The sequence below is a fragment of the Protopterus annectens genome, chromosome 8.part0 (genome assembly GCF_019279795.1).
Source record: "Protopterus annectens isolate FY-2018-M chromosome 8.part0, PAN1.0, whole genome shotgun sequence".
Lineage (NCBI taxonomy): Eukaryota > Metazoa > Chordata > Ceratodontiformes > Protopteridae > Protopterus > Protopterus annectens.
The window spans coordinates 1,888,561,284-1,888,573,600 of NC_056741.1; the positions used below are offsets into that span (position 1 = coordinate 1,888,561,284).

Here is a 12,317-nt window from a genome sequence, read left to right on the forward strand (position 1 = left end):
TTCTAGTGCCAGACCCAGCTATCGCGCGGTTGTTACTACAGTTAAAAATAGGGCCATTACCCTATAACTTTTCCTTGCAGGGTACGATGTTCTCGGACCTCGTGCTTCACTATTTCTTTGCAGTTATATATATGTATGACTGCCTATGTAGTAAGTGATGGTTTAATGAAGATGTTTCTTGTTTAAAAAAAGCAGGAATTGAATAATTTATGTAATACTGCTTAGGTTATATGATATATAGCAATATATGTGAAGTATAATGTTTGTTATGTTAACATTGTTTGATTAGTTTTATATGAATGTAAATTTGCCTATGTCACAAGTGATAATTCAATAAAGGAGTTTGGAAAATAAAAAAGAAGATATAGGTGCAGCAGACCCTGTCTGGGGAGGAAGGAGTCCTTTGACATTAAAGTTTTTTGCACCTGCTTTTCAGTGCTCTAGCACTAAATGAAGCAGAAGCTTGACATGAAGAATCTAAATGTGCTTCCCCTAAACAATACATGCAAAGGGAGTAAGGGTCTTGGGTGGTAGCTTATGCCCACACCCTGTGCACGTTTTAAAGCCTTGACTATCAGCCATGACAGACACAGTAAAACAGATGCACGCTCGTACACACACACACACACACACACACACACACACACACACACACACACACACACACACACACACACAGTAACATTGGCTGACTGGATCTACTTAACTTGCCTAAATACTAACTATAACGTATGTAAAGCCAAAAATTCTTAATCACTTCTGTAAACTACTTAGAAAAAAAATCTAAGTAACCACTATACTAACAATCCTAAATTCCTGTACTAAACACCTATAAAAACTACAAAAGTACATCTGAACTGCTTAATATTTGTTTTAAATAAAGATTTATGTACTAACCCAGAGAGAGAACAACTCTTTTGTTAAGGCAGGAGTAAACAAGAGTACCACAAAGGATACAAATTATTGGAACCCTCGGGAGCATGACCAAACACCTCAAGCAGTAAACAAGATCTAAGGATGCATGGCGGATGCCAGGGACTTATGGGTAGGGGAAGAGTCAGAGCCCTGAAGCCTAAAAGCTTCAAGATTGGTGCTGAGGTTGGATTCAGTAACCCGCAGGTAAATCGGACGAAAACTGACAACATTGGATCATAAAGTTACAACCTACAACCTTAGTACTTTTCTTTTGGCATGTATGGTTCCCAAGCAGACTCTTCAAACAGCTGTTTTTCTACTGAATGTCAATGTCAAAAGAGAATTATCTATATCATTGGGCCTTTTCTTTGTGAATCAACTCAGAGTTGAAGTATAATACTTTAATACCAATAATATTTTTTTACTGTCAAGTACTTCATGTCTAAACCATGCCACCGAGAAATGTCAGGAAAATTTGAGAGAAAACAATGTACAATACAGCACTGTGCCAGCCTGCCATGTTAATGATGCAGGTTCATAAGGGGGCTGTGATGATGACAACGGCAGTCGTCACACAAAAGCTTGTCCTTGATTACAAAACACTACCATGATCTTCATCATGAAACAAACAGAACCATGCAGTTTTGCTACTACTGACAGGACAAACATGTAATGGCAGTGCTTCCTTGGCTAGCTCAAATTCTTACTGTCACAGGAAGCTTAGGAATTGTGAAAAGTGGTTATTCACAATCTGATACCAATGCCACACTCTAAGCAGATGAAGAAAATAAATTATTCCTGTTAAAACTGACTACAAAGACAAGCTTTCTAGTTAATAACGAATGTGGAAAAATTTCCTTACATGTCTTAAGAAGCCATGACTGACACGAAGTGGATGATTGCAGCAGCTCTCTAGCTCTTTCAGGAAGTACTGGCTGTGAAAATTATACAGTTTCTCTAAGTTTCCAAAAATGATGTTGCGCTTCCCTCGCAAGTCCTGTGGAAGATCAAAACGCTCCATCTCAGGATAATAGTTATCAATGACGTATCGTAAGGATTTAACATACTCCTTTTCTGTTGTAACCATCTCATCAATAATGTGCCTCAGCTTGCTGTAAAAATATACGAAAGCATTACATGTTTTTGGAAAAAATCTATGCTGACATTAGATGTGAACCTAGCATTAATTACATTTGCATTTTTTATTTTCCTAAAAACAAATGAAGGAATTCGCTAATGCAATCAGAATGCCTAAATGTAGATAATATAATTACCCACTCAGAATACATAAAAGTAAGGAATTCACTTTGTGGCATATCTTGCACAGCTTTACACTTGTATGTGCACTGCTGTAATGCCTCAGTAAACGATGCATGTATATCTGTCATCTACTGTTTGAATTACATACATAACCACAATTAAACAAACAGAAACAAATAAAAGCAAAACTTGTTTTTTCTTGACATTTTCATAATTTCAGTCTAAGTGTACTCTTTCTAGATCACCTTTATATAGTCCAACAATGTTAACTGCTAATAATTTTCATTTTTATTTAAGATTTACTGAGACTTTTGCTGTAAAATACTGGACAGGGAAGAATAAAGGGTTAACAAGGAAAAGACAAGGAATATTAAGTATAAAGAGGTCCAAACATATGCATTCATATAATCAGTGCTTGCACAGTAAATCATTAAAACTGTAAAACTAGTTAGGAGTAGCACAGTGACACAGTGGGTGGCACTGTCACTTCGCAGCAAGAGGTTTTTCCAATTTGATTCTCAGCTGAGGCACCTTATTTGTGGAATTTGCATGTCTTCCCTTGGTTTATATGGGATTTCTCTGGATACTTCAGTTTCCACCCACATCACAAAGACATGTAGTAGACGGAATGGAAACACTATGTGTTTGTGTGTGTGCGCACGCGCGCGTGTGTGTGCGCGTGTGTGTGTGCGTGCGTGTGTGTGTTTTTTTACATGTGTGAGATACAGAAGAATGGCCTGGCAATCTACTTCAGTTCCTTACTTGCTCTAATAAACTATGTGGATGCTGGCAGCACTTCATGGAGGTTGCTGTAGAAGTCGGATGCAGCTCAGCAGCATTAGATGAAACATTAGGTAAGGAAATATTAGCTGAGATACACAACTTTTCAGTTCTTGGAACCAAACTATGGCAGGCTCTTTCCAACCCGACTGACCTCTCTAACTATGCCAACTTTAGGCAGCTCTTCAAAAACTTCCCATTTAAACAAAACAGATGCAAATCCAAAACCCAGGTCATGCCACCCCAGCTCTTAGTAGCACTGCATTACTTCACAATTTAACACCCATGCTAACTCAAATCTATTCCACAGAAAAATCACAACTTTACAACTTAACCTCCTGTTCTCTGCAGCTCACTCATTAACCTCTTTCTCGACTTAGATATGAACCACTGTATGTACGTACATAGTCTACTGCATAGTTAAACGTAAAGAACATTTATTCAATGTCAGTCCAGTATTGTAAATGTTTCTAACCTTACTGCTGTAACCTATTTCTCTGTTATACAATGCATATCTTACTTGTTATTTCTATTACTTGTTGGTCATATCTGATGAGTACTCTACCACTGTAAACATACATACATATAATTAAAAAAGAAGTTATGCACTTACCATAACGCTCCATCTGTATTATCCATTTTCATTCTTCCTCAACAGTTGGATTCAGATCTGACTCGGCTGTCATTTTAGCTCATGGCCACTAAAATGTTCCCAAGCTCCTCCCTTGCCCATAATGCACCAACTTTTAACATAACTCAGATCTTGTTTGCTGGTAAGAAATATTATCATATATTGGTAAAAGAAGCCATAATCTGGAGCTCAACATAAAGGACAGAGGTGTCCTTATAATCTCTCTCTCTCTCTCTCTTCTAGAAAGCAGCTGTTAAAAGGTTGGAGGCCGGTGAAGGGGAAGTTGAGGAAGAATGAAAATGGACAACACAGATGAACATTATGGTAAGTACATAACTTTTTTTATCTGATGATACCAATTACATTCATTCCTCAACAGTTAGAGAAAGTCCCCAGCTACCTAAAATCCCAGGTGGACTCTAAGGAAGGATATTCCTGAGCACAGATGAGTCAAAAACTGCTCTTGCCCTCGAGACCAGATTGTTTGTAATGAGTAACAAAGGTATGAGGACTGGCCCAAGGCAAAGCTGCACGTATGTTGTCCACGGAAGCCATAGAGAGAAACATTGAAGAAGTTGCCATGGACCTAGCTGATAGGCTCTTAAAGGTTTTGGTAGGGACAGGCTCAACTTGTTGTAGGAAAATGCTATGCAATCAGTCAACCATTTGGCTAGAGTTAATTTTGCCACTGATTTCCCCAATTTTGAATCTGCAAAGAAGACAAATAACTGATCTGCTTTCTAAAATTCTTTGATCTATGTAAGTACAAACACAACTGTCTGTGAACATCTAACAAGTGTAGCATACATTCACCATTGTTTGTGAATTTAGGGAAGAAAACTGGCAGATTGATGGACTGGTGGATATTAGATTCTGACACCACATTAGGAAGGAAACAATGATTAGTTTGTAATGTTACTCTATCCTTGTGAAAAATCAGTAGGGAGGTTTGGAAGACAACACTTGTAAGTCTGAAATTCTTCTGGCAGAAGTGATTGCTACTAAAACTATGGTTTTCCAGGTCAGAAACTTAAGATCAGATTTTGCTGTTGGTTCAAAGGGGAAATGAATTAAGGCCTGCAGTACCAGACTCAAATCCCAAGGAGGAGTTGGGTCTTTATATGGAGGTCTCAAGAGAAGAGTGCCTTTCAAGAAGGCTTTACAAAGCTTGGATGAAGTCAGAAGAGCTCTCAAAAGCAATATGAAAATAAGAGATGGCTGCCAATTGAACTCTAATGGTTGAGGCACTAGCTCCTTCACTGAAAATTGCTGCCAAAAAGTCTAGAACACTCTGTACTGGGACAGAAAAAGGGGTCAATATGTTTCTGATTTGCCCAAAAAAACAATCTTTTCCACCCACGTCTATAAAGTTTTTTGGTAGAAGCTTTATGGGAAGATAAAAGGATATGAAGAACAGGGGATGAGAGCATGGGTTGTCTGGCTATTAAAGGAAGTGGAAAAAACACACTGTTAACTTGAGGTTCGAGATATCAAAATGAATCATGTGTGTCAGGTTAGACATGAGGTTTGCAACTGGATCCAAAATCCAAGGTGGGTAAATTAAATGAAGCCAAAAAAAGGGGAACTAAGTCTGTTGAAGCCAGTAAGGTGCAATGAAGATGACTTTGCTTTTGAACCAGACAGCTTTCTGAAGAAACTTGGATATTAGGAGAGATTGGGGGATAAGCACAGGGGAGACCTGGGGGCCAAATGTGGAGCAGAGCGTCATTCAGTGATTCCGCCAGTGGGAGGATTAGGGCATAGAATCTGCTGCACTTGTTTAGGGGACATGCAAATAGGTCGCAGCAAGGCTGACCCCCATCGGCAAAAAATCATGTCTGCCACTTTCAAGTTGAGAAACCACTCATGAGGTAGAAGAATGGACCTGCTCAATTTATCTAATATCAAGTTGGATTTCCATGGAATGTGCATTGCTATCAGTTGGTTGAAATTGCCCACTGCCATACTCTGAGGGCTTATTGACACAGTGGGTAAGATCTAGTTCCTTCTTGTTTGAAAATGTACCAAGGCACTGACATATTGTCTGTTGGGATCGTAATTGCCCTGAAAGGGAGAGAGTCTTCGAAGGCCCGCAACCCTAAGAGCACTGCTCTCATTTCCAGGACATTGAAATGTGTGTTGGCCTCTTCGGGGGACCAAGTGCCTTGGACAGTCTTCCCCAGGAAGTGCCTCCCCCCACCCAATCTGCCAGGCATCCGTGGTCACTATAACCTTGGGTTTAGGGAGAATGACAGGATGGCCTTGTAAAACCTGATCTGACAGAATCCACCACCAAAGGTATTTCTTGCAAGCCTGAGTGATTCATATTGTTGGTAAAGAATCAACCATGGTGTTGCTAACATCCACTGAAGAATTCTCATGCAAAATCTTGCTACAGGAACTAGACTTATAACCACTGACACTGAGCCCAAGCCTTGAAGGATCAATTTTGCTCAGATTGTGGTGCCGCATATTAACTTTCTCACCTGGAATCTTATAATTTGCACTCTTGACAGAGGAAAGGAAGCTATCATCAAAATTGTGCTGAAGATTGCTCCTATGAATTCCAATATCTGAGCTGGTTCTAACTCAGATTTGTTGCAATTTATTGTGATTCCAAGATGCGAGCAAGTTTGGAGTACCTGATCTCGGGCTCTTATTAGCAGATGCTTAGTCAAGGTAGTAATGAGCCAATTGTTCAAATATGGAAACACCCGGAATCCCTGCAATCTCAAGTGAGTTGCTACCACTGCCATGCATTTGGTGAACACCCTGGGGGCTGTGGTGAGACCAAAGCCAATGCTCTGAACTGGTAATGACTGGCTGCTAGCTGGAAGTGTAAAAACAATCTGGATTGTCTGTTCATTTTCATGTGATAGTATGCATCCTGAGGGACTATTGAGCACATCCACTCGTCCTTACTTGAAAAGGGTAGGATGGATGGAACAGTGACCATCCGAAACTTTGAATGCTGTTCAAGTTGCTGGGATCCAAAATCTGTCTCCAGTCCCGTTTTCTTTGGCACTAAAAAGACTCTTGAGCACGTTCCGGATTTTATCTGGTCTGCTGGGACTTCTTGGAGGACTCTTTTTCTAGCAGCTTTTGTATTTCTAGTGCTGCAGCTTTCGTCTGACCGAGTGGAATATCAGGAAATTTGCAAACAGATGCAGGTGGAAGGAAAAAGAGAATTATATAACCTCTAGAAATAATCCTCTGTACACATGTATCTTTTGTTATGTCTAGCCAGGCACTCTGGTGCAGGGATAAAAGACCCCCGATTGCCTCCCAAGGGGAGCAATCAGGCCTCCTTTCAGGAGCGCTGGCAGGGTCTGTCACAGAAAGAATATCTAAACCCTTGGTTCTGCAGGCCTCCTCTGTCATGTGGGTGGCGTCTTCCATTTGAGTTCCCCCCTCTGCCTCTGGAGCAACTATCTCGATAAGGATCTTGGAAAGAACTTGGAGACTTCATGGACCACATTTTTCGTCCTCCTTGTTGGTTCCTGGAGAAGGTCCTCTGAGGGTCGAAAAATGTACTCCGACTGCAGAGAAAATCTTTCCATCCTGCTCACACCTGGAGAATGTGTCCTTCACTTGAGGCGAACTAAGGAGGTTCCATCAAAAGAGCCATCAACGAAAGAGGACTTGAAGGGTTCCACAAAGTCACACAAGCACACCCAGGCATGCCGCCTAATGAAAATGCCAAAACCCGCTGCCCTTGAGGTACCCTAGGGTGCATGAGAAATAAGCCTCATGTATAAATTTGCAATGAACTAAAGGGTTGCCAACTGTGTGGCCACAGAAACCCAAGTCTCAGCAGCAGTGGTCCCTGAAAGGGATTTTTTGACAGTTCCTTAATCAAGTCCCTCTGAAGTCTTGTAAAGTGTGCCATGTAGTTAAGCGACCTGAGGGCAAAAGTCACTGAAGCATATACATGCTTTGCAAATTTGTCCAAAGCCCTAGACTCTCAGCTATAGGGGTGGACAAAGGAACTTTAAACTTTACTCCGCTAGTTCCATCTTGGTGGCCACTGCCATGACCATGGCATCTACGGGCACTCATTTGTTACAAAGCTCCCTTCCCGCAGGTGGTGCCAGAATTCAATCCGGTCTCCTGGGGATTGACTCAACTGTTTTAGGTTCTTTCCACGCCCACCTACAGATCAAGTCAATGAGCTCATCAGCAGGCACAGTTACCCAGGAGGTATACTGGCCAGATCGAAATGCCTCCAGGAATATCAATTCTTCTGGGCAAGGATTGTTGGTAGACCAACCACTCCTCTCCTTAAGGATCACAAGGATGTCTCCGAATGAGAAGTATTCAGGTGGTGACCTTGGGGACACTTCCCCTTTATCAAAATCAGTAACCTTAGTGATAGACACCTGAGAATCCAAGGGCCTCCTCTTGCACTTCCTCTTACTACAGACTTCTTTTGTGGGATGCTCAGGAGAAGTATCAGAAGAGATGGTGATACCCTGCTGGGTAACCTGGAGACTTTGCGCTAGCTGTACCTGTGGTGTAGAATGCTGAGGCTTAAGGCACAGAGGCACATTGGATCCAGAGGGAAGATCTGAGGGGGTAGGGGCCGTTTGTCTTGCAGAAGCAGAGAAAACCCTCTCTATCACCTCAAAAGCAGAACACTCCAAAGAGAAAGAAGCCAATGGAGCCAAGAAGCCACATTTCCATCCCATTGGCTTCACCTACCCCAATGGCATTTCACTCGATGCACAGGTCGGAACCGAGCTATCAAGTGCAGAGGTTCTGAGGAGCAGAGATGGTTCTGATAACTTTGATGTTGACTCTAATGCCTCAGATCTGACAGGGACACTACAACTCCAAGAGTCATCTGGCTCCGAAACCGTGCACTCAAAGGCAGTCTCGAAGCCAGAGATACAGTCACAGCAGAACTAAATCCAAGGGTTCCTAAATGAAAGGATGGATGGGAGAAGGAGCTGAGATTGGTGGAGTAGTGCGAATAAGGACTTCCTGACCCGAAGAGGTAGGATTTAGGAGTACATCCATCTGTATCTGCGCTGAGAAAAATTTCCTCATCATCCTGTCCACATCAGCTTCGGTCAGACCTCTGGAATAGCAAGAGGAAGAGACCGATGGTGACCTGGAGTGCTGGCTGGGCTTAAGGTACAGGGAGGGTACCCTAAAAGGCACTGGATCTATTGAAGGAGATTATCTTATTCTTGATAAAGTCTTCAGATCTGGCAAGCTAGGATCTGAGGAGCCCTCTTTAGAATTCAAAGCCGGCTGGATCAGAGCAGTCTTCAGATCTGACTTATGGTGATTCTTCCATGGTGATTCTTCCAAGGTGGTTCTGTGGTAGGAGCCGATGAAGGTGTTGAAGAACCAGAAGGTTCCGAAGGCTTTGACAAAAGCTCCTTAAGTTTACATTTGTTGGGCTGAACCCCAGAAATAGCCTCTGAAAAAGAAGATGGCAGTAAACCTTTCAGGATACATTTATTTTTTTCTATTTGCAATGGCTCTAGAATTTAAAGCCTTACATATTGAACAATCAACTTGTAAATGGTCCAGACCTAAACAATACATGAATAAAGCATGTGGATCAGACAAGGGCAACTTGTGCCCACATTGCAGGCATTTATTGAAACCAGATGGACCTTTTTCAGATATACTCAAAGAGACAGGACAGACTAAAAAAAAAAAAAAAAAAAAAATATGTATATATATATATATATATATATATATATTTTTTTTTTAAAAAATAGAAAAATATACCACAATGGTAAAAGCAGACCACTACAGTGTAAAAACGATAAAGGAAAGGGAGGGCCTACCAACAATGGTAAGTAGAATTACATGAAGTAGTTGTGTAAAAATAAGGGGAAGGAAAAATGTAGTGAATGAACCATAGAAATAAGGGATATAAAGAATTAATACTATAGAAATATCAGAAAATTCACAACTTATCTCCTACTGAAAAAAAAACACTTGAGAGCTCAAAGCATGGAAGCAGCAAATGAGATCTGAGGTATGTTAGCAGGCGGTGCATTATAAGTAAGGGAGAAGCTTGAGAGCTTTTTACTGGCCACGAGCTAAATAACATCCGAGTCGGATCCAAACCCAGCTGTTGAGGAATGAATGAAAATTGACATCAGATAAAACAGTTCTAATGACTCCAGGCATCCTTTGAACAGCTTCTTGGATAAACTTGCATGAGGTGCTCAGCATAACAGAAAATGACTGAATCATTCTTGTCCTCTCACTTTTAAATAATTCTGAGTTAACAACCTGCCTCTGGTTGGCAGTTCTGGTTCAGAATACTGCTAAACCACAGCTAACAAATTCCTTGCCATGAAGACTTGGCTGCTTTCTGTCAGTTGAAGAGACAATGCCATGCTATGAAGGATAAGCCAACTTCAGATGTCAGACATGAAATTCTGTACAAAATTAATGACACAAATAAAGTTATTGATACAAATAATATATGAATCCCTGATGCATTAATATAGCGTGATCCAGCAAAGGCAAAATGAAATGTAACCCCCCCCCCCATAAACTCCACCATCACTCACAAATCACCTATATACCCAACTGCACATATCTTACAGGGCCTGTCACAGTACATAATGTTTCTTACTTTTTGCACATTCTTTCATATTTTGCACCTTTAGCTTTTTATCAGCACAACTGACTAAATGCAACTGCAAAAGTTTTAGTACTAACTTGTACAAAATGCCACCATATCTCCAACAAACTGTATCGGGATTAATGGCCAAAAAAAACCCAGAAAGGGATACAAACCCTTACTGTGGAATAGAGAATGATACCGAACAGAGAAAACTAGAATGATTTCATCATCTGCTGTTATGTGAGTAGCTAAAGCACCTGCATTCAAGTACTACAACATTCCTGTCTCTACATATTAAGTTTAGGTAAAAAGCAAGGTAGATGCTCTGGCTAGCAGCCCTCTGATGACTGCCACAGTAAAACACACTCTGCCTTCGAAGATGCAATTTAACTTGAATTGCATGATGAAGGACAAGTAATACAGTGGACACTGACTTAAAAACTGTAGCAACCAGGACTCCTTGGAAGAAGGCCACTGAGTTAATCACCCCAGCCACCTTATGGAACGAGTTTTAGTCAAGCCCTAACAAACAGCAAAAACCTACACATCCAGTTATTTTGTAAGAAATGGTTGGATTACTATAGATGTTACCATCCTAGTAGATATAAAAGGGAAAAAAAGTTGACACAACTTCCTAAACTTTTTTTCCCAGGTACGTTCTACCTCTGTATCTGCTGACCATAAACTCCCCATTACAGGTCTTAAGCTCAACTGTTTCCATAATACTAATTGAATACCCATCATGGAGATAGCCATCTGGACTGGGGAATCTTCCAGGAAGCCATGGAGAAGTTTTGTACTCTTGTTTGCCTCTCGAGATGCAAGCAAGGAAGGCATTGAAGGAATTTTGAATTAGACCCTAACCTCATTCTTGGAAGCTAACATGACTGCCTGTGTTACTGTCGGGACATACCATGCCCTCTCCATGTATGAGAATGCCCCCACATTTGAAATGATGTCATCTAGGTAACTGTGAAGGCTTTCTTTCTATGTTACAGAGCTAGGCTATGATTTGATAATGTTTTCATCCTGGAAATGTAAATGAGAAGCTGCCAGTTATAATCCATAAGGCATATCATATTTCAAATGTATCCAACAATCAGAATAAATGGAAGGAACTTGATTCTTAATATCCAATATGACTGCTGTCAAACGAGATGTGATAGAAGACAAGACTGCACTGCCCTTATGAAAAGCTGTACATGGATCCCAAACAAAGTGAACCACTTCAAAATTCTCAGAGCTGAGTTAACAGCCACAAGAATGAGATTTTTAGCAAAGAAAGCACAATACTTAAACAATAAAACTCTGTCATTCTTCTCTACATACAATTCAAATTTCTGTTAGAAAATATGGTTTTCTTTGGAAAAGCAAAATGTAACATTTTCTTAAAGATACCATCACTGTAGAATGAGAAGCTAAAGACAGATCCCATGGAAGACAGGCTGACAAACCAGCATGTGGATAAGAATGCCAGTCCTAGACTAAGACAAATTAGAGAAATAATTAAGCACACTTCATAGCACTTGAAGAAGTGTCAACTTGTTTAACCATGCACCAGTAGGAAAGATGTTAACTTGGGTAAATTAAAACTTCCCGAAGAAGGATTATTGGTTTTCTGCAAGTACTTGTCTGGCAAAATAAGTCTCTTTCAACTACTAAAATTTCAACCTCCAAGTCATAAGACAAAGGGAGTGGTATAAAGGGTGTAGTACCTCACTCTTATCAAAGCAGATCTTCCCTGACAGGCAGATGAAAAGGCTGGTCCACACTCCCCAGGAATATGACATATCCTGGTTAGCTATGAGAGAAGATGAGAAATAATGTGGATGTTTTCTCCTCCTTTTACTAACAGAAGAACCTCCTGAAATAAATGACCTTGAGGGAATCCACACAGTAAGTCCACTTTCCAGTGTCTCAATAAAGAATTCTGAGTTTCAGTCCAGAACTTGTTTACTTACACAGCTGCCCTTACATTCAACATAAGATTGCTGCTGTACTAGCCTAGACTATCAGGGTAGATTACCTTAACTTAATAACAGATTGGGAGGAGAAAGCAGACATCCAGGATACTTACCCTGGAGAATGTTCCTAGCAAAGCCTGTTCTGGACTTTGAAAAGGAATCCAGTTTG

The 12,317-nt window shown here is 40.7% G+C and overlaps 1 protein-coding gene across 1 annotated transcript in view; it reads right to left on the reverse strand.

Moving 5' to 3' along the window:
- Positions 1-12,317, reverse strand: part of PLEKHG4 (pleckstrin homology and RhoGEF domain containing G4) — a 3,374,045-nt gene that overhangs the window by 651,257 nt on the left and 2,710,471 nt on the right. Inside the window, exon 15 of the mRNA XM_044079537.1 lies at positions 1,778-2,027. Coding sequence (XP_043935472.1) covers positions 1,778-2,027 — 250 coding nt within the window. The remainder of the gene's footprint in view (positions 1-1,777; positions 2,028-12,317) is intronic.